At 52.5% G+C, this 22,514-nt stretch overlaps 2 protein-coding genes across 7 annotated transcripts in view; both read left to right on the top strand.

The window, feature by feature from the left end:
- The window catches only part of ARMH3 (armadillo like helical domain containing 3), a 182,735-nt gene extending 180,064 nt beyond the window's left edge, over nucleotides 1-2,671 (top strand). Inside the window, exon 26 of the mRNA XM_044240358.1 lies at nucleotides 983-2,671. Coding sequence (XP_044096293.1) covers nucleotides 983-1,075 — 93 coding nt within the window. The 3' untranslated portion in view covers nucleotides 1,076-2,671. The remainder of the gene's footprint in view (nucleotides 1-982) is intronic.
- A 1,914-nt stretch (nucleotides 2,672-4,585) lies between these two features.
- On the top strand, nucleotides 4,586-22,514 carry KCNIP2 (potassium voltage-gated channel interacting protein 2). 6 transcript variants are annotated; one of them, XM_044240353.1, is made up of 10 exons: nucleotides 4,586-4,664; nucleotides 17,597-17,692; nucleotides 18,614-18,667; nucleotides 19,325-19,449; nucleotides 19,822-19,891; nucleotides 20,062-20,132; nucleotides 20,258-20,365; nucleotides 20,551-20,655; nucleotides 20,793-20,855; nucleotides 21,160-22,514. In XM_044240353.1, the coding sequence occupies exons 1-10, from the start codon at nucleotides 4,592-4,594 to the stop codon at nucleotides 21,205-21,207; spliced, it is 813 nt and encodes a 270-aa protein (XP_044096288.1). In that variant the 5' UTR covers nucleotides 4,586-4,591; the 3' UTR covers nucleotides 21,208-22,514. The 6 variants fall into 6 exon arrangements, with proteins under 6 accessions (XP_044096288.1, XP_044096289.1, XP_044096291.1 ...); XM_044240354.1 differs by lacking the exon at nucleotides 18,614-18,667; XM_044240356.1 differs by lacking the exons at nucleotides 17,597-17,692; nucleotides 18,614-18,667 and having other exon boundaries at nucleotides 4,592-4,664.

Below are 22,514 nucleotides of genomic sequence, written 5' to 3'. Positions count from 1 at the left end.
GCCATGCTACCCTTTCCTCTGCCTCCTGCCTGATGACTTCATTACATTTTCCATAGCTAAGCTGGAATTGGAGGAAAGCTCCCTGGCCTTTGGGACCCAGGGTAAATCCACATACATTTTCTCCTTTTTCCCCACTTTGTCTCTCATACAGCATTCACTTCTATTTCCCATGAACAATGCTCCTTCAAGAGTGCAGTGGACTCCTCCTAGAACCCATTCAGAGTAGGAAGTTTGGCCCTTTGACTCCTTCTCCACAGGTTCTTTCTCCACTGATGCAGGCGACACTTCCCGCAGGGGTCTCAGTCTGTGGGGAGAAAGCATGAGGGGAGCAGTGGGGACAGAGCAGGGGTATGCCCGTCTTTCCTCTAAAGCACGGGCGCTTCTTTGTGGTTTGGAAAGACTACTGGGCTGGGAGTTAAACCTGGGTCCTGCTTCAAGCCTGGGGCTCGCCAACTATGACCTGTTTCCGGTCACTGGCCTCCTTGCATCGTACTCCTGCCATCTATGCCAAACAGGGGCTGTATCTCTAGGTGTTCTTTCCAACCCAGAAAAGTAGATGAATACAAAGAAAGAGTGAGAAGATCAGAAATTCACTTTCTGGCCTCATTTTCTCCTCCTCTTGTCAGACCACTGACCAGACCTGTCCCCCTCTGCATGGCCCGGCCGAGGCAGAGACAAAGTCTGAGCTCCACCTCCTTCCCTGTCTGTGCTTACCTCTACTTCTTCAGGTGCCCAGATGCTCTTCTCACATCCACTAAAGTTTCGTCTCTCTGCCCCTCTTCTTTCCTTCCACTGAAACATAATTATTTGCTCATTTGCCAGCAGAAGTGATAGCTATTAAAGGTTCATCTCCTAAGAGAGAAGCATGTAGCACTGAATCGTGGCTTTGTCCCTCAGGCACTGCCCTCTGTTGTGTGTAACCAACCGTCTCCTCTGTTTTCTCTCTGCTTGTGCCCTCTCACCTTCCCCAACCCTTTCCCAGGTTCGATCCATTAGCACCAACGTCCGGAGAAACCTGGCCTTCCACACACTCAGCCAGGAAGTCCTGCTCAAGGAGTTCTCCACTATCTCCTGAGGCCACGCATATCTGAGCAGCTGCTGACTGCCCTTACCCATGAGGCTCCTGGGCTGGAGGGGGACTGGGGAAAGGGGCAGTCCCCAAGGTTGGAGAATAACACAGATACTGAGTTCTCTCGGTGAAGGCCGTGCTTCCGTGGAGCTTGGACAGCAGGGGCCGGGGGGCAAACCTGGGATAATCTTATTTGGGGAGGGTTTGGGTGGGCACAGGGAGAAGCCTTCAAGAATATGGGGACTTCCAGTTTGGGCTCCCTGGATACCCCCTCACATTTCCAATTGAGATTACAAATTGTGGCTGCTGATTAATTTTCAGGAGCTGTTGGGGCAAGTCTTAGGATGATGCCAGTATCCCACGAGTCAGTGGTTCTTTGAGGCTTCTGAAAACAGACTCTCAGATGTAGATGGAGCCAGTTCTGCTTTCTTTGGGCCTGGGGCTGAGCTGGGATTGAAATCTGTGTCCCCTGCGCCTGCAGGCACTCTGTCCAATAGTTAGGACCCTTAGCTCAGCTCAAGGTAGTGTAGGAATGGAGGACCTTTTTTCTACTTTCTAAATCTGGGAGACTGGAGATTAGAATCTGCCCAGTGCCCTGCTGTACGGCCACCAATTTCTGGATTTGATTCTTGGCACCAGGAGTACCTATTACCTCCCCTGCCTTCCAACCCATTGATTGGTCAGCACTGTAGGGTCACAACCTTAGCTTTTAATTTTCAGTCTGGTTTAAACTGTTGTTAGGGTGTGTGTGTGAAATAAACATTGACAGGTTTTCTGGAGCCCTCAGGTGCCTACTTTGCTGGTTCCCTTTCCAGCAGCCTCCCCACCTTCCCAATCACCTTCTCCTCTGGGAGCCTCTCCTGCCTCTGCTGAGCTCCCCTCCACTGTTCCGCCCCCTCAGCCCCCTCACCCGGCTGTTGTTTACATCCAGCCTGCCTAAGAATTTCCTCTGGGGAGGAATCTGTTCCTGCTGTGGTCTGGTGCCTGGAAGGGAGAGAACCTGCTGGCGGCAGGGAACCCTCCATCTGAACGGGGCCAGGTGAGCATCATGGCGAGGCCATTCTGTCTACCCATATTCTGGGTGGAGCCACAGGCAAGTCTCCTGGCATTTGGGAAGTTGGCCCATGGTTCCTCCTCTGGACAGCCTCCACTGGACTACTGTAGGTTTTCCCTACCCTGTGGCTGCTTTCAAAGTAGCTGCTGCTCTGAGATCTCCCCCCTTTTAAAGCACTTTCTAAAGCCCTCAGGCTGACAGGGAACAAGCAGCACAGGAAGACACTGGGAGTAAGTGCAGGAACCAGCAGTGAGAGCAGGTCTGGGACCTCCCTGGCTGCTATTCCACTTAGCTTCAAATCTCTTTAGGATACTTGCCTTCCAGAGCTGTGGCTCCAGCACTGAGCAGATACGCGCTAGTTCCAGAGAATCCACCAGCATGCTGCCATGTGTAGACGCAGATTCCTGAGCAATCCGGTTGGGTTATTGAACACTAGATGGGGTAGCTCTGCCTGGGGCATGTAGTGTTCTCCACAGTGATAAACTCTAGAGGAGCTGGAGCTGGAAGCTAATGGCAAGTTGAAGTTATTAAAATTGATTTGTATGGGATGGTCTTTTAAGCGTCTTTTGTTTGTTTCTTTCTTTCATCTGTTACTCGGACCTCATTTCTCAATGACCTCATTAAGGTCATCTCCCAGGTGTTGGTCCAGTCTGCCTAGGGGACCCCTGCCTATGCTCACTCTCTTCCTAAGTCTCCTGGCCCTAGTGGAAGCCAGTTATGTTCAGAGAAGTATGGCCTTCCTTGCCTTTCCTGCTTATGGATTCCTTTCCTATGAAATGAACAAGGGCATGAAGCAGTAGCGAAGAACACCTTGCCCTCCATTATAAAAGCCCATCTCTTGGTCCACTGACATACATACGTTCTAAGAATTCCAAACAGGAGTCCTATTGTTATCTAGAATTCAACCCCTAAAGGGACTGCCTATGTCTATGCCCCAGCGTCTATGCCAGGTCAGAGCCAGAGGAGAGCCAGGAGCAGAGTATTGCTCCCAGAGACAGCCCTTCTTTTAGCTGCTTGTCCCCCTCTCATGCCTGAGCTCCTACCACAATTCCTGCTGAGCTAATTGAATCAAGTGCTTAGAAATTAAATCCAATTGAAGACATTAAATGTGCTGGGGTCACTTTAGCTGAAGCTTTCAGTCTCAGCAGGTCACTCTTCCAGAGAAGCCACTGGGCAGGCGAGAGGATCACATGGGACACTGCCACCACACCATCTAGACCCACCAGACACTGCCCCCACCCCTTCTGGTGGGCTGGGGCTCTTGGGCTCGAAGCCCAGTGAAGATCCTGGGGAAGGTCAGACAAGTAGGCTCAGTCACTCAGTCACTCAGTAGCCATTCCTGGGAGAGTTGGAGGCAGCCCAGCTCAGTGATAGCCCCTGGCTTCAGAAAAGGAGCTAAGCCAAGGAAGGGGCCTCATACCAAGAGTTTTTCTTTCCCACTCTGTATCCTCACCTTGATCTCCCACATCAATCACTCCCCAACTCTGGAAAACAAGGAATCTAGGACAGGGCAGGTGACAAGAGAGAAGGGCAGGAAAGTCGAAAGGGAAGAAGGAGCAAAAGAACAAGAATGTCTTGAGAAACACCTGGTTCACTATCTTCCTTTTCTTCCTGGTGGGCCAATGGGGGTCATTAGATCAGGGAAGAAGGTACCCTCAGAATGAATGTAGCCCAGAGACGGGGGGCGGGGGGGGGTGTCTTGCAGTGGCTGAGGGTTGGGGGTCTTTCTGAGAGAAGAGAAAACTGTAGTCCACTCGCCTGAGATGAACCTGTTGGAGGCTGGGCTCATCTTTGCACCGCATCCCTGACCCCCTCCTAGCGGGGTGGGCACTGGCGGAGACCCAGACGTGAGAGGAGAACAATAGAGAAGATGGGGCTGACATGGAGAATGACCTGGACAGGACTCTTAACAGACTTACCCTGGTCGGTGCTGATGGTGGGAGGAGTGCCTAAGAGTTGGGGCGGGGTAGGGGCGGGGAGGGTGTCACGGTTTCCTTAGTGTCCTTTCTGGCCCTGCTCCCTCCTCCACCGCCAGGACCCATAGCTTCAGGTTTAGGGGGTAGTGTTGCTAGAGAACCAGTCTCTCTCCCCGCACTTCCCATCTCACCCTTTCACCGGGTTCCTCCCCCGAGCGGCAAAGAGGAGGGGGCGGGGGTAGGGGGAGCCAATCCCGGCAGCGCCAAAGGGGGGAGGCGGCGGTGACAGCCGCGGGGAGGGGGCGGGAGAAGAGAGGCGGCTTGGCTCTAGCTTGGTGCTTAGCTCCGCTCTGCCTCCGGCTCTGCGCTCACCTACTGCCCAAGCCTCCTGCTCCTGCCCCAGGACCCGCAGCGGGACCCCAGTCCATCCCAGACAGCCCCAACCCAGTCAGCGTGCAACGCCGCCAGGGGGCGCCGTGTGAGCGCCCTATCTTGGCCACCCGGCGCCCCCTCCCACGGCCCAGGCGGGACGGGACGGGGGCGCCGGGGGCCATGCGGGGCCAGGGCCGCAAGGAGAGTTTGTCCGATTCCCGAGATCTGGACGGATCCTATGACCAGCTTACAGGTGAGTCAGGGGCTCAGGGGTCGCGGGAGGGTGCGTAGATTCCATCCCCCAGACCCTTAAGCCTATCTGACCCTGATCAGGCCCTTACTCACACTCTGCCCCATTCCCAGGCACCCTCCAGGCTGTTCCGGGCAGCAGAACAGTGGGCTTTAAAGCCTTGGGTCCCGTGGGGGGTGGGGGAGACAGGCGGGCAGGTGGGAAGAGGCAGCAGGTGTGGGCGTGTGTGACACAAAGCTAGGAGAGTGTCTGGAGTGGGAGGTGTTACGTGCGTGAGCGCCTGTCATTCTCTGTGTGTGTCTGTGTGTGTATATGTGTGTGCGCCTCCCTCAGCTGGTCGCCATGTGCCCTAGGCTTGGTGATAGGGTGAGTGTTTTTGTTGGCTGTGCAATTGTATGATCTTGTCGGCTGTTCCAGTGAGGTTGTGTAGGACTCTTGTATTAAGTTGTTTTGACCATGTGTCTCTGTTCTATGTGCAGCTTTATGCTTTGAGTGTGTGACTCTATATGAAGTGACATGTGACTATCAGACTGTGTCAGAGCTTCACTTTATGGAGGGTATATCTCTTTGTAAGACTTCATTGACTGTGACTCTCCTGGGGCAAGCATTTGTTAAAGTAGGTTGTATTGTGTTTGTAATGGTGAGACTACGCAGATTATATTGGCATTTCGTGCTGATTGTGTACTTTCTTGTGGCAATGTCTGCAGTGGGGTTCTCTGAGTGTTTATGACGTGTCTTACCCTTGCTGCCTCTCTGGTTTCCTGGCGTAGAAGGGGGCCTTTACCGCATACCACGGCTTCCTTGCATTTTCCACAAACAGCCCAGGTGGACCCAAGGAGGGACTTTAGAGTCTGCCCAGCCTGGCTCCCAAGAACAGCACCTGGCCCTTCTGGGGAGGCTTTGTTTAGTGTTGGGTCATCGATCCTGCTGCCCCCCCACCCAGGAAAGTACTCAGAGATCATTCTTTCAACTGAAGCTCCTTTAACCACCTTCAACCACCCTCTAAGAACTTCATCCAATCCTGAAGGAAAACATCCCATCTAGCTTCCCCTCCAGACCCAGAGGTAGAAGCTCTTGGCCTGGAAGTTTCGTGTGACCTCCCCAGACTACTTTGCTGCCCAGGCATGCTCTGTCTCCCGCTCTATGGAGTACGCCTGGGCCCTCACATATTCCTGTGTTTGGTAGACAGACCCACGTGTTTGTGTGGGTGACTGTGTCACCTTGTATACATTTCCATGTGTGTATGTTTTCTATCTCATTGTGCAACCTGCCCAGGAACTCCAACAATGAATAGGAGGAGGGAGACTGTCTCCTGTATCTGAAACAAGTTGGGGAGGTGGGTGGAGCCCATGATCCTTGTCTGTCCTTAGGGGAGTGAGGTTAAGTCTCCAGGATGGGATACAGGACTCGGATCTAATACCTTGGGGAAATGTCTCACCTTCTCATTGACCCTGAGGAAGTCCTAGTTCCTATGCTGAGACTCCCAGAAGGGAGAGCCCTTTGGCCCAAGCAGGCCCCAGATATGCACCCCCATGTGGGTTCAGACTGGGATGGAATCCAAAGGTCCAGTTCTGCTTTGACCTCTGTTCTCACCAACTCAGGATCCTTGAGAGTTTAAGGCCCCAGGGCGCTCATTAGCACCACATTAGTCAGTGTTTGCTTCCTGTTTTAATTGATTCTCCCCTTTAGTGGAATCATTCCCTCCTCACTTGCCTATTTGAAATAGAGACTGGGCGAAAGTGAGAAGCACTTGTATTGGAAGGTGCAGGAATGAGGCTTCTATTACTTTTGCTCTCTGGGTCTCCCTTTTTTCATCTCTGTAATAGAGAATACTACACACATCTTGCTTGTCTGCCTCCCAAGGGAAATATGTTAAATGTTGACTAGTGTCAAGAATGGGTGTTCATCATCAGCATCCTCACCGTACATAGCTCCACACATGACTTGGAAAGTAGAAACAGCACTACCAGGAGCTCTCCTTTCGAAGGAAGGCTTATCTTACAGCAGCAGACAATTGAGATTGGGACTCCCCCTGATAAGGTGATATAAAGTGCTGGGTGCCCTGAGATGCCTGAGCGGAAGCCTGAAGGGGAATCATTGTCCGAGGTGCTGAAGAGCACTCTGGATGGATGTACTGCCTTGCCTTCCTAGTTCCCAAAGTTCCTTCCCTGGGCAGGCGGGATTCCTGTGATGGTTATAGGAGTGGTATTTTGGCTTCGTCTGCTCTATTAGGTCGACAGAGAAGGAATTCTTAAGTCGTCAAGGCATCCTGGGTATACCCCTGATCACTTTACTCCTCCATTTCTCCATACACAAAACTGGAAGAGATTTGGTGGGGGGAGAGGGGGGCGGTGCGGAGAATCTGAGCCCCACTCCGCCCCAGATCTACCCCGCCTGGTCTTGCAAGCCTGGCGTAGAAGGGGCGGCGTGGAAGTGCGGCGTGGTGGGCAAAAGCAGCAATCAGTGGCAGTCCTGTTCAACCCAGAAGCAAAGAAAGGACTGGGGACGATGAAAGATTTGGGATCTGGCTGGCCAAGGCCTGAACTCGGGTCCCTGTTCTAAATACCGTTTCCCCAGTCTGGGGCGCCCCCGTGTGGTCTTAGAGCTGCCATGCTTACGGAGCTGATTCCAAATGGGAAGGTCGCCTCCAAATCGAGTGCAAAATTTGCTTGGAGTTTAGAGGTGACTCTCGCCTAAATCCTAAATGTAGGATTTTTAGCCAAAAATGCAGGATCCCAGTCGGAGGAGTGGAACTATGTCTGTCCTGTAGGCTGTCCCGGCAGTTTGAAGCCGTCAGTGGGTCCTGAAAGGGTTTACTTTGGGTACAGCCCAATAGAGAGGAATCCTGGAAAGGGTCGGGGCTGGGAATGAGGGGAGGAGAGCTTGTTCTTCATGCATTTGGCTGGCGGCATACGATGGGAGAATGTGAAGCCACTGGAGCAAGACAGAGGGACACAAAACACAAAGTTATGAGGGAAAGGGATTGGGAGCCACCTCTTTTACCACCCCACTACGATGTCCAGCTCCTCCTCCTTCCTCTTGCTCTCTCTCCCATTGGTTTGGAAGTATGGAAGTGTAGGAAGTTGCCATGACAACTATGTCCTTTTACCCCGTGCCAAATTGGGAGGAGGAGGTGTGCGACAGGCAGAGAAGGAAGGGCTGAAGAGGGGCAATAAAGAACAAGGTTTTTTGTCCCCTCGTCCAGCTCCTTTTTCACAACCCGTGGGTACCTCCCCTCCCCAACAGAAATCCAGAAAACATTCCCAAAGAAGGCTGTGAGAGAGTCGGTCCCCCCTCCCCCACCCCTGCCCCGCCCAGTCCAGGAACTTGAAGGATGGGTGCTTCAGATGACGGGACCAGGGTGCGTTTTCCCCCTTGCAACCCGGAGGAGACAGCGAGCGGAAGAAAACTCTGCTGTGCGAGATTCTGGTTCTGCAGGTCCGGCCCTCCCGCGCCGCCCACGCAGGGCCCACGCGATGGGGGCGGGAACCCGACCGCCCGGGGCCTTGGGGGCGGAGCTTGGCCAGTGCGCTCTCAGCAGAACCATGAACCGGTGCCCCCGCAGGTGCCGGAGCCCGTTGGGGCAGGCGGCGAGATCCCTCTACCAGCTGGTGACTGGTTCGCTGTCGCCAGGTATGAGGAAGGGAGGAAGGGGCTGGACCCTTCAAAAAGTGAGTGAAGTGGGATAAGAACCTTACGGGGTGGGGAGGGGAAGGGCCCCTCAGAGATGGAGGGAGCGGGATCCCTCAATGGAAAGGGTTTAAAGGGCAAGCTCCCTGACAGAGTGGAGCTAGAAATAGGGTTTCTTACAGAGAAGGTGGAGGATAGAGATCTTCAAAGAGGAAAGGATGGGGGGGGCATTATGGTCCCTCAAGTGGTGGAGGATGAGGCAGGGCTTTTCACTGAGGATAGAGGAGGAGGCCTTCAGCAGGTGGATGTGAGGGGCAATGCTCCTCGCAGGGATAAAAGGAGGAAGTTGCTGGAGAACAGGGAAGAGGCACAACCCTTTCCTAAATTGCTTAGTTTAATGGGATCTTAAGATGATGGGGGTCAGTGTCCAGAAGGAAAAAATCCTGAGGTGGGACAGGACCAACATGAACTCAGCTAGTGAGTTCATGAATGATGGGATGAATAGACTAGTGTGGTATAAGGATTGTATATCACCACTTTATCCATTTCCGGGAGTCTGTATGAACAAGGCTATGCATCACTCAGCTTGTGATCACTAGGTCTGTGCATCCTTGGGGTTGTATACCTTTGGGATTCTGTGACATTGAAACTGTGTGTACCTGAGGTTCTATACTTTAGGGTTGGGTTGAGGGTTCCTGAGTCACACTAAGTGAATTCTGTAGTCTTCCCAAGATTGTACCTTGGTCTGGGATGTGTGGAATTTATGATATGTGGATTGTGAATATCATATCATGGTACTGCTGAGATTTACACACACCTCCCCTTGGGTTTCCTTAGGGCTGCCTGGGCAAGGCCCACAGAACCTAGCATCACCTCCCCACCCGACCTGGAGAGACCAAAACAACCTAGCCCCATGGCAGTCTGGGATCTGTAGTTCTCTGGCTCTCTCCATGGTATCCTCTTGAACCCCTGGAGGCCTCTCCTTGCCATGTGTTCCCCAAAAGAAGGGAGATAGGGCTGAGCCAGAGCTATGCTTGGCAGTCTCTTGGGGAACATGCATCCCTCAAGCCCCCCACTTGGACCTGTCTCCAGTGACAGATGGCTGGAGCCCGGCAGGGCCAGCTCTCAATCATAGCAGGAATGACTTCCAGGCCCCAAAATAGCCCCAAAGCGTAGGGAGTTCATTAATCACCTAATGCAGCTGGGGGCTGCTGTATCTCCTGGCCTGGCTGGGGATGGAGTGGGGCTGGGGAACCGAGAGAAGAGCTCTGGGGTCGTCACTGGCTGGCGTCTTCACTGCGGGGTCAAGGACAGATGAAAATGGTACAGCTACATAGGATGGATTCCCTCTTAAGGCAGTATTCTGGGTTTGAACTGTGAGACACAAACAATTAAATGTTAGGAGTATCTCTGCAGTGAGATTTGAGGGACCTAAGGAAGGCCCACCTAATGCTTCAAGATAGTATTCCCTTGAGCCCTCATTCTGCCTGAAGTGCTTCCATTAAGATTTCAGTCCCTTGGGTGAAGAACTAAGTGATACAGGGATGCTTAGGGAGGACAGATCTGAGCAAGTTTCTCTCTGGGCCCTGGGACTTGAAAGATCTCTCAGTGGGGAGAAAGGAGAGTCTGGAAAACAACTCACTCTTTCATTTACAGACCTTCCCACCAGAGGCCTTATTAATTAAGGACCTTGAGTCACTGTGAGGCTGGGTCAAGGTCTCTGAAGGTTGAGGGTGAGGGTGAGGGACAGAAGAGGAAGGTCCAGGGACAGGAAAACAGCCTGCGAGGTTGTCAATCTCTCCCTCTGTGAATCAGCAGCAGAGAACCAGATGTGACTGTGCTGCCTCTTTCATTCCAGATAGTCTGGCTTGGCATGCAAGGCTCCATGGAATCTGAGCCATTCTGGTCTTATCACTTACGGCTCCCCCAACACAAACTAAGCTACAGTCATCCAAGACTCCTTGACATCCCCACACACATTGGAAGGACAGGCTGGCAGATCTTTGGTCCTGGTTTAAGTCTTGATCCATCCTTCATCATCTGTGCTATCTTGGGAAAATCACTTCCCCTGAGCCTCATTTCTATGATCTGAAAATGGGTATACTACTACTCACTCTGACCATGTCAGCTATAAACAAAGGAGTAAGAGACCCTATCTCTCAGGTGTATTATGAGGACTAAGAGAAATAATATATGTAAAGTGTCCAGGACACAAAATGTGCTCAATAAATGTGGATCCCTTGTTAAGATAGACTGTTGACATTTAGCTATCTTTTAAGAACCAGCTCAGGGGCGCCTGGGTGGCTTAGTTGGTTAGGCATCTGTCTTCAGCTCTGGTCCAGATCTCGGGGTTCTGGGATGGAGCCCTGCATCTTCAGGCCCCCTGGTCAGCAGGGAGCCTGATTTTCCCTCTGCCTCTGCCTGCCGCTCCCATTGTTTGTGCTCTTTGTGTCAAACAAATAAATAAAATCTTAAAAAATAAAAAAGCTCAAAAAATACCCCCTCCAAGTTTTTCCTGACCTCCCAGTTAGAGAGCTTTTACAGTTAAATGAGTTTTACAGCATATTTCTTGGCCTGCCTAGAATAGTTCCTACCACATAGTGGTTATATGCCTACTACATAGTAGGCACATAACTAATACGTTTTGAATGAATAGAAGTTTTAAAATTCTCTCTCCTTGTCTCAGCTGTCTCCCCTTACCCAGTGGAAGCCAGAACCCCGTTTAGTTACCTTTGTTCCACAAGCATCAGATCAGATCAGAGCCTGGCATTCAATTTATGTAAGTCCAATTTTAAACATCTTTGCCCTTTAGGAGCTTGTGAATCTAGTTGAGGAAACAGGACTGATCCAGAAAGATCTGGGATCAAATACACATCCTTTCATCTTGGCTAGGTGACCTCAGTCTCTCTATCTCTATGGACCTCCTTTATCTCATCAGTGAAATGGGCACAATACTATTGACTTTACCGACTTCATAGGGTTGTCGTAAGAAGCCATCAAGATAACAACGTTTGTGGAAATGCTTTGTTAATTAAGGGTTATAGAAATGTAAAGGGGAGGAGATGTTATGTTATTAATAATGGTAGCAAACACTTCACAGTCATTCTGTGCCAGGAGTTATTCTAACAGCTTTCCATGTATTAATTCATTTACTCCTCTCAGCAACCATATGAGGTGGGAAACAGAGACACACACAGGTTAAGAACTTGCCCAGTTAATTGCAACTGACAAAACCAGGATTTGAACCCAGGGAACCTGGCACTCTGGCCCACTCTGTTCCCTACTATGCTATGCTTTCTCCTTTTTCTATTCCCACTTAATAACATTACAGAATTAGGTGCTAAGTTTTGAAGGCCCAAAATTGAGTTCACTAGAAATTCAGGTAGCTGGGAGCCTGCTGAGGGCTGGAGGTGCTGTTAGGTAAGAAATGTAGAACAGGAGAACAGGAAGGAGGGCATTCACAGCAGGAGCAAAGGCACAGAGATAGCACCGAGTTTGATGTGTTTGGGGGACAGTGAGGAGGCCAAAGTGACTGGAAAGAAAGGAATCTGCTGACGAGGGTAGGGGGAATTAAATGCCAGGTGTGGAATTTGGGCAGTAATAGGGAGATATTTGGTGGTTTCATCTGTAAATCCGTAACCTCTAAGGTGTGGGAAACCAAAAGCAGTTTCTAGATTGACTTCTTCCTGGAGGAGGGGTAGAGGGGCAAGCAGAGGACCAAGCCAGCCTATGGCACACCCTTCTATCCTTTCCACACTTTCCAGGGATGTTGTGGGGTGGGGCATTAGGGAAGAGGTAAAATAAGGTATGAGACGGTCGCCTGACCCCCAGTGGTGGCCGTGTAGAACTGCATATCAGTGAACTTCAAATTGAAGTGGTTGGGACAGCCCCACCCAGACTTTTCACCCCACAGCTGGACAGGAGACACACTCATCCCAGAGCTGGACAAGAGGGAGGACTCCCTCTGGGGTCAGCCCCCCTAACCTGGCCTCCTGATTGGGCAAGCTAAGAAAGGAACCAGTCTAGTGTGTCAGACTGGGTTAAAACTGAGGCTCTGACTCTTACTGATCTTGGTGATTTTTCTTAACTTCCCTTTGCCTTAGTTTCGCCACCTGTAATATGGAGATAATGATACTTCCTTCATAGGTTAATTATGAAAATTAAATGTGATCATGTCTGGGGGTACCTGGATGGCTCAGCTGGAAGAACATGTGACTCTTGATTCTGAGGTTGTAGGTTCTAGCCCCACGTTCGGTATAGAGATTACTTAAACGATAAAATCTTTGGGGTGCCTGGGTGGCTCAGTTGGTTAGGTGTCTGCCTTCAACTCAGGTCATGATCCCGGGGTCTTGGAACGAGGCCCACATCAGACTCCTTGCTCAGCCAGGAGTCTGCTTCTCCTTCTCCCACCCCCCCCACTTGTGTTCACTCTCTTGCTGTCTTTCTCTGTTAAATAAATAAATAAAATCTTTTTTAAAAAATAAAATCTTAAAAAAAAATGTGATAGGAGGGCGCTTGATATAATGAGCACTGGGTGTTACATGCTACTGATGAATCACTAAATTCTTCTCCTGAAACTAATAATACACTATATGTTAACTATCTGAATTTCAGTTAAACATTTTTTAAAGTATGATTATGACTGTAAGCACATAGCACGTTATCTAGCACATAGTGAGTGCTTAGTCAGTGTTCACCAGCTGTGGCAGCAGTTCAGAGGCTCCTGTCTTCTGGCTCACAGGCTCTGCAGGCCTCTCCCCCCTTCCAAATATGCATAGCCCCCCACACACATGCACACAGCCACCACCACCATTACCACTACTGGGAAGGAGGAGGGGAATGGAGGAGGGGCTCCAGGAATGCTCCAGTGGGAGAAGTAGCGGGAGAACCCTTGAAGGGTTCAGATTTCCCTCATACTCCAGCTTCTCCATCAACTCAGTAACGATTTTCAAGGAGTAGGCAAGCCTTGCAGATCCTGGGTGAGAGGAAGGGAGGAGCTCACTCTCTCTGCTCCCAAGGAATTTGAATCTGGGAGGGGGAGGGGAAATGTAGCTACAATAAGACCGTCCCCTCCCTAGAGGGTCATGATAAGGCTAAGGAGCCTTTTTCCTGCCTAGGCTATTGGACTTAATCCTCCTTCCCTTGGGCCTCAGTTTCCCTGCCTGTGGCCTATGGAAAGGGAGTGCTTTCTGCCTCATGGTCACCATGGCAACCACAGATCAATGTTGATAGTGTCCTCCTGACTGGAGAGGTCACTGCTTTCTCCCCACTTATGTTCTCATACAGCTCCACGCAGATGCAATTACACAATCACTGCAGACCCATACTCCTAATATAGGACACATCTCTACTATCAGTCCTCAGACCCACATCCCACAGCCCTGCTAAACACATATGCCTCATAACTCCTACACACTCAGAAACACTCCAGTGCACTCACACACACGTACCAGCGACACCCAGGTCACTTACCCACTTACACCTAGCAGACATATACACAATTCTGTGTAAACCACACACAGAGATACACATGGTCTGACACAGGAACCCACACAAGAAAACACCTAGCCGCTTACATTCTGCCACATACATCTGTTACTTATACATGCGTGGCTCACAGTTTCCCTCACACACACACATACACACAGACACACATAGACATTGCCCTTCCCTGCCCTTTCCCTGAGCATTGCTCCTCCCTCTGCCCCCCTCCCTCAGGCACAGAGTAGCCACAAGGTGTCTGGGGGAAGCTGTCCTCAGGGATAGAGGCGGGTCACCGCCTTCCTTCTCTGGACTGGCCCGTTCTGGCCCATATCCTTCTCGCCAAAGGCTCCTGAGGAGATGCCAGTCCGTAGGCTGAAGTGGCCCTGGAAAGAGGAAGAGGTTGTGGCTGGGAGGCTTGTGGGGCAGAGGCGGGGTGAGGGGGCGGGAGAGGGAGGAGATCCTGGGAGGGAGGGGGGAGGGAGGCTGCCGGCAGTCCTACTCCTGCTGGGGAGCCTGAGGGGAGGTGTTGTGAGGAGGGCTGCCAGTGTGCCCGGGGCCTCAGCTGGAGGGGGGGGTCGGCCATGCCCCAGGCCCACCATGAACCTGGAAGGGCTGGAGATGGTTGCTGTGCTTGTGGTCCTCGCTCTGTTTGTCAAGGTCCTGGAGCAGTTTGGCCTCTTTGAGCCTGTCTCCTTGGAAGGTAACCCAGGTGTCTGGCTGTGTCTGGGCTGCTGACTGGAGGAGCAGCTACCCCGCAGCACTGGGGAGGGGGTCCTCTGCTTTTATGACTGGGGGCAGGGGTAAGCATGTTAGTGATGGGATATGGCGTCTGGGGGAGGTGAGGAGGGGTGCTTGGGGAACAGGACATCTGAGAGAGGTAAAGAGGGAAATTCAAGGAGTGGGTGTCAGGGAGGGGCTTCTGGGGGAGGTGAGGAGGGAATCTGGGGGCTGGGTGTCTAAGGGAGGTGAAGAGAGAGGGCCGGGGCCAGGGTGTTTTGGGGGGTGATGAGGGGCACAGCATGGGAGGACTGGGGTATGGAGATGAGGGGACTCTACTGGGGACATGAGGAGAGATCTGGAAACAGGCAGAGCTATCAGGAGTAGAGAAAGGAAGTTCCAGGGATCCTGAGATAACACCAGACTTCTGGGGGAGTCCCTTTGGGGCCAGGGGCCCACAGTGGCTCTGAAGATGTGTGTGACTCTCCACACCTCCATCCTTGCTGGTGAAGTTACAGAGTGTGCATGGACTGTGTGTGAGAGACACAGGGGGTATGGCCATGTGTTCGTCTGTGTGAAAGAGGACCAAGTGTGTGACTGTGTGAGCCTTTGTATGTGACAGGGATGTGATTTAACGTGTCAGAGGGACAGGGTATGTGGCTTTGTGAGATGGAGAATATGACTGTGCCTGAGGGGACAGGTTGTGTGGCTGGGCCCCTTGGGGTACTGGATTGTGTGTGTGGCTGCTCTCAGAGTTCCCTGAGGAAATACCAGCTCCATACTCAAGGCTTGGGATGGGGGTGGGCTCAGGAGGGACAAGAGTGTGGACATTGTGAATGAGACGTTTATAGATCAGCTCTGGCAAGAGAGTGAGGGGTAGAACATATCAGGGACCATGCTTCCCAGGGCCTCTTGCCTTCCAAGTTTGTCTCAGGATCTCCGGGGCCTAAAGACTGGGAATGAGAAATCAATTCTCCAGATCACCCCAAAGTCTAGTGAGGAGAGAGGAGAGTGATATTGGAAGTAGAGAAGGGAATGTGCTCTGCCTCCCCTGAGAGATTTGGCCTCTCCCTCCTGTTCACACAGACTGTGCAGCTCCATATTCTCCATTTCCACCAGGAACAGAAAAATAGGCAAGAACCATGATAGAAGGGCTCTAGGGCAGACACCAGGGAGAACTGGAAAGATGTGAAAGGCAAGTGGAGACAAGAGAAGGGGGTCAATGAATTGCCTGCTCTAGGGTTCAGGAGGAGCAGGAAACTCCCAAATCACCTGCTATCCTCTGCTGCATTTATCAGAGTGGGGTTGGGAGCAAGGGTTGGTCCTAGATGAACTGGGATTCATCCAATCCTGAAAGGATGAAGTCAGTTTGGCTCTGACATGCCATGCCCTTTAGAGTGTGGTGGGAAGAGGGGTCATTCAGGAAACCCAGGTGTTCAGTAGCCTGAAGGTAGTAGCTCTTTCCCCTCCCACATTTCAGGGGAGCCTAGAGGAGATGGAGTCCTGGGAGCAGGGAGGGGACCAGGGAAAGGGCGGAAGTGTGAAGATGGGGAGGTTGGGGAGGGTGCCGTCCCCCTCCCCCATCCTTCCCAGTCCAGCTGCAACCGCACCACCGGAGGCCCCAGGCGCAATCCGGCTTTGGGAAACCAAAGCCGGGGGTTAATGGAGCCTTGGGCTGGGGGCCAGGCCGCCATCGATCCCCCACTCAGCCCATGGTCTCCCTCCTACTTCTCTGAAGCTGTGCAGGGGGAGGGGAAGAGAGGACGCATTGGAGGGTGAGGCATTTATTTTAAGCAGTTACCTCCTGGGAGCAGAGCCGGGTCCTGAAGGGTGAGGCCTGGTTTTGGGGGGTGGAGCCTGCATGGGAGCTGGGATGCCCTAATAACCTACAACCCAAGGAAGTTGGGCCCCTCCAGGAATGGAGCGAGGCCAACTTCAGTTGGCCAGTCAGTGTGCTAGGGCCCTGTTGACTCTAATCCCGGAGTCTGGAGGCGGGTGCTGTCGGGAGACAGGCACACCAACGCAGAGCCCTCCTTGGGATGCGCTTAGAGCTGTAGGACACAGGTGTATATAAGGGGAAGTGAGGGGAACTGTGGTCAGTGGCTCTGGATAGCCCCACGTTACAAAAAATACTCATCTCCAAGGTGTGTTATTGCTTCAAAGTTTGCTATCACATCACCTTCAAAGATATGGGAGGGGAAACACTTTTAGGGTGGATGACTTAGCTGAAGAGGAACTTTGTTCCACTGGCAGGGAGATTCTAGGTGCCCTGGGATGAGGAAGGGTGGGCAGAACAAGCATGGGTTCTGTTGGTGATGTGCAGTCTTGGGTGTCTGGGTGCCATGGGCATCTAAGTCACAACATGATATGGCTATGTGTCGTGGTAACCTCGATATGTGTCATAATGTTATAGGGTCACTGTATTATACTGCCCTTAACACACGGTGTCATGATGTCCCATGTGTTTTTGTATGGATTGATCATGCAGCATGTAAGAAGGCCTGTGTGGGTCCTCATATATGTGTGTCATTTTTCCTAGGCCACATCTGTACATGTTTATATTAAGGAATACTGTGTCAAAGTGTGTGTGTACCTGTGTATGTGCGCATGTGTTGGGGCCTCCTTAATTAGGCCATTGGGTTTGAGTGAGTTGCATGGTATCAAGCTGTCTCTGTATGGCATCCATCACCGTGATTTATCTTTCTGTGTGTTACTATACATGCTTGTCACTGTGTGTGTGTGAGAGAGAGAGACAAAGACATAGAAGTGTTCCTACCCAGGCAGTACTTGGGTTGGACATCACACTTAGAGGTCCTATAGCACTGGAGCCAAGGACCTTGGGTCAGCAGCCACGGAGGCCAATGCCACCTCCCCTTGGTGGCCTCACTGTCCCCACCTGCGCCCCATTATACAAGACGCCTGAGTGGACTTTCTATGCCTGTGAAACCCGCTGGGCTTCCCTAACCCAGCCCCAGCTACTCTCACCATTCTCCTCCAGCCCTCTCCCAATACCCCAGCCCTCAGGGTTGATTTGTGATGGTGGGGAGGGGGATGGAAGGATAGTGGAGGTTAATGTGCCTTCCTGGGGTCTTCTCTCTTCCCAGGCCACCCTCCGGGGCCCACTAAAAAAGCGCTGAAGCAGCGGTTCCTCAAGCTGCTGCCTTGCTGCGGGCCCCAGGCCCTGCCCTCAGTCAGTGAAAGCAAGTGCCTCTCCTGTGCTTCCGGGGGCGGGGCCCGTATGTGTCGGGGTGTGACCAGTGTGACATAAGCGGGCCTGCGTGTGTGTGTGTGTGTGTGTGTGTGTGTGTGTGTGCGCGCGCGCGCGCGTGACCGGTGGGGGTGGGCGCTAGTAGGTCCGAGTGTGGGGCGGGGCCAGCTACCCGGCAGGAGCCAGCGGAATGTGAGGGCGTGGCCAGTTGGGGGGGCGGGGCCCGATTGTCTGTGGAGGTCACCGTTCAGCAAAATGAGTGAGCCCCAGGTATCTGGGCGTGGCCAGAGTGGCAGGGCTGAGGCCTGAGACTGTGTGGGTATGGCCAATGTGGCGGGGCAAGACCAGACAGCTGTGAGGTCTGTGCGTGCCAGAGTGCCTACGTCTGTGGCCCCCTGCCCGCCCCGGGCATGTTTTGGGCCTCGAGATGCATGTCTCCCCTGCCCTGACCTGGCTGGATGCAGATGCCTAGGATGGAGCCCACCTTCCTCCAGATGCCAGGATACTTGGGTTTCCTAGACCCAGCTGGTCCCAAACTGAGTGGCCTCACGTTGTCTCCAGTTCTGTTTCCTCAGTTTGGGCCTTGCCCACCCCATAGGATCATACTGAATTTTGCAAGCCAGGGAGACCCATTTGTAGTTATTTGAGAGTGTCATTGTGTTTCATTCCACTGGGTCCCATGTGGGGGTCGATTCGGGAAAAATGACAGTCGTGAGTCCCACATGCATGTGTGCGTGGGGTCTGTTTCGTGTGTGTCTGTGCTCGTTCATTATGTGTGCCTCTGCGCGCGGGGGTGGGGTGTGTGCATTTGTAACACGCAGGTCTGTGAGATTTGCTGTTGAGTGAGGGGTGAGGTGTGTGTCTGCCTTTGGCCGGGTCTTCCACTTTCTCGGTGACAGTTCGCTCCCTTCAGCATTAGCAGTCCCAGCTTCCCTCCGCCCCCACAGACCCCGCCCGCTGGACCCAGGTGACTTACTTTCCTGGTGGGGGCGGGCACGGGGGCCTTCGGGAACGTGGGGTGGGAGCACTTGCCTGGGGACTTGATGTTGGGAGCTGGGCAGGACTGAAATAGGGCCATGGACAAAGCCTTAGCTAAGGTCTACCGGGAGCAGTGTAGGGGTGGGGTCTGGATGGGCTTGGCTGGAGCTGGGCGGGGCATGGCTCAAGCATGGCTGGGGTAGGCGGGGATTGGCTGGAGGGAAGGATCTGGGCGGGGCAAGTATGGGGCTGAGGCGATGGGGTGTGGGGCTGCAGTGGGGAAAGGCCCGGAGCTTGGACCCTCAGACGCTTCCTCTTGAACCCGGTTTCTCTACCCCTCCCTTTCTGGGACGAAGATGGGGCTGGAGGCCTTCCCCTTCAACCAGGTCAAGGGCCCAGGGGCCAGCGATGAGTCGGACCCGTGGCTCTGGGGCCAGGCCTGCCGATGGGTCCAGCCAACTGATAGACCTGGAAGCTAACCAGCGTCTTCTCTTTGCCTTGATATTCGGGGTCCAGGGAATTGGCAGGCTGATCTCTGGTGTTAGAGTTGGGGAGGATGGGTGGGTCGGTGATTTTGAAGAGGGTTCATGGAGGCCGGGCCTGAGGCGCGGCTGTCCCCCTCTCCCCCCACACTGCCCCCCTGCAGACAGCGTGGAGGATGAGTTTGAACTGTCCACGGTGTGTCACCGGCCAGAGGGTCTGGAGCAGCTGCAGGAGCAAACCAAATTCACGCGCAAGGAATTGCAGGTCCTGTACCGGGGCTTCAAGAATGTGAGTGCAAAGCAGGGCTGAACTGGGTGAGGGGAGAGGCCTATCCACAACTTCTAAGATTGGTCTGGATGCTTTAGGAATGTGAGAGGAAAGGGGAGGGGGAGGGACCCCTCTTGCCTAGACTTACAGCAGGAGGCTCTGGCCAATTTGAGGCAAGGTGGAGCCTGTAGACTGGCCTGCTGGTTAGTTCTGTGTTTTTCAACCTTGTGCACTGGGAACCCTTGCCTTCCTAAAAAGAACTACATGGTGAGCCCCCGGTGACAGGAATATTTTCCTTCTCTGGGAGCCTCTGGCATGGAGTAGGTGGTGGTGAGTGGAATGGGGTTTTGTTCTGCCCTCAGTCTGGTTTCTGACTCTCCCCCCACCTCCCAGGAGTGTCCCAGCGGAATTGTCAATGAGGAGAACTTCAAGCAGATTTACTCTCAGTTCTTTCCTCAAGGAGGTGAGGGGGCAAGGCCCGAGATGAAGCAGCTATCCATCTCTAGGCTGAGCTGGGGAGAGGGCTCTGGAGGGGCTGGGAATGCCAAGTGATAAGAAGGGTTTGGGGAATCCCACAGAAGGAGGAAGTCATCTCCTGTCTGAAAGCCAAACTTATCCACCCTTATCCTACAGACTCCAGCACATATGCCACTTTTCTCTTCAATGCCTTTGACACCAACCATGATGGCTCTGTCAGTTTTGAGGTGAGCTGGGGGGGGTGGGTCAGGGAGGCCTGTTTCTTGGGGCTTCAGGGCCAGGATCCATAGGCCAAACCCATATTGGAGATTGGGTAAAGGGCATCTGAATATCTCCTCTATCTCCTTCCCAGGACTTTGTGGCTGGTTTGTCGGTGATTCTCCGGGGAACCATAGATGACAGACTAAACTGGGCCTTTAACTTGTATGACCTCAACAAGGATGGCTGCATCACCAAGGAGGTGTGGGGCAACTGAAGAGTTGGAGAGCTTTTATGTGTGGGGAGAGGTGCAAAGGGCCCCTAGGAGGAAAATGTGACTCACGCATGCTTCATCAGCGAAGGGTGAGGTCTGCCCTAGGCTTTAGGCCTCTTGATTTGGAGCCTGGAGGTTTTGAGGAAGGATTCTTTTCTCTCTTGGCCTAACAGGAAATGCTTGATATCATGAAATCCATCTATGACATGATGGGCAAGTATACCTATCCTGCACTCCGAGAGGAGGCCCCAAGGGAGCATGTGGAGAGCTTCTTCCAGGTGCCTGGGACTGGGTAGGCTGGAGGGTCCTGGAGTGAAGGGAAGGAGGCAAGATCCTGGCAGGGAACTTGACTGAATTCTGCCTTCCTCTCTCCTGTCATCCCTCCTGTTCTCTCTACCTGACTACTTTTTGGCAGAAGATGGACAGGAACAAGGATGGCGTGGTGACAATTGAGGAATTCATTGAGTCTTGCCAAAAGGTACGGACCCCTGCCAGCCACATTTCCATGATCTGGACTCAGGGTCCAATTCAGTGATGTAAGAGAAAGTTCCTTTGGGGAGAGTATCATCTCCCTAACTTGCCCACACACCTGAGTCCAGTTCCTTCACAACTTGGGGAGGACTGTCCCTTCGCTACTTCAGATCTCTCGGGTGTCTCCTTCCTTGCTGCCTCTGTCTCTGAATGTCCTTATTTCAGGTGAATGTCCCTCTCTGTGTCGCTGATAAGCTCTTTTTTATTTCTCTCTCTCTCTCCATTCTGCCCCTCCCCCACCATGGCTACAGGACGAGAACATCATGAGGTCCATGCAGCTCTTTGACAATGTCATCTAGCTCCCTAGGAAAGGGGGTCAGTTGTCCTGGGGGGACCATACTCTAGCCCTAGTGCAGGTGGAACTAGCCCTTCTCTTCCCAGGTCTGTCCTCATCCTAGCCCAGCCCTGGGGGCTGTAGGAATCTAAGAGCCTGGGGATTCAGTGGTCCAGATTGCTGGAGCTAAAGGGGCCAGGGCATGGGTAGAATGTATCTGTGGGGTGTTCCCAACTCCCAACAGCTCCCACCCTCTTCCTGCCTGACACTCAGTGCTGAGGGTACCCCTGCTATAGGAAATAAATGGTTCTCCACCTTCCATCGCCACTTTAGAAACTACAACACTAGACAAAATGTCTCCTGCTATGGTGCTTTCCCTATCCCTGACCTCATATGCATTTCCTCTAAGATTTTCTTCTCAGAGAGTCTGCTCTGTCCATGCACTGACTGGCCTTTTAGACCAGGGCCTTTGAGAGCCTTGTAGGAGGGGGACAAGAAGGCCTGAGCCAAGTGGTTAGATCATAGATGGCTGGGGTAGAGTTCAGAAAGGCCTGGAGATTGTCAGTGACACCATAAGTCATGCCAGACTATAGCTCTGAGCTCCACAGGTTTGCCATTCCAGGCTATCAGAATATGAATTTCAGGCCCTTCAGAAGACTCTTGTCTCCTTGGAAATATACCCTGGAAATTTCCATACTCTCCTCAGTATTCCAGGAGAGCCTGGGATCCTGATGTTTGGCTCATGCCTGGAATTCCTTCCTCTCCTTACTTTCTGTTTGTGGGGGTGGAGGCAGCAGCAGGGGAATATGGGTGGGAGATGTCCCAGCTGTATCTGCCAAAGTTTTAGCCTACCCTCCCTGATGGCTACAACTTAAGTTTTCATTTGCCATTTCTTCTAGACTTGGAGGTATGGAGTGAGTCAGGGACCATCCAGTGGATGCCTTAGAAGAAAGGGGAAGGAGGGAGGCAGGCATAGCATGCGTGTGAGGGGGCATTCACTAGAATCTTTGATCTACCCAGGCTCTGTTCCCACACCCCACATAGCCTCCTGAATTCCTACTTAGGGTCTCCTCTTGCTTTATTCAATCTACCAAGAGATGCCCCTGTACACACCTAGAAGGCAGGGACCACCCTTGCCATGCTGCCACCCTTTAATAAACCTGCTCGTTCCATTTAGCTCACCCTCCCAGTCAGTCAGGATCTGAGGGGAAGGGCCCTGAGGGAGCCCCCTTTCCCATCAGAACACTGTTGACTGCTTTGCATTTTTGGCTCCTCTGTATATTTTGTAAAATAAAAAAATACACCAATCCAATAAAACACAATGGCTATGCA

This window comes from Neovison vison, chromosome 2, assembly GCF_020171115.1.
Source record: "Neovison vison isolate M4711 chromosome 2, ASM_NN_V1, whole genome shotgun sequence".
NCBI classification, from domain to species: Eukaryota; Metazoa; Chordata; class Mammalia; order Carnivora; family Mustelidae; genus Neogale; species Neogale vison.
The sequence above is the reverse complement of the archived record's forward strand: the minus strand, read 5'-3'. Positions and strand labels throughout refer to the sequence as shown.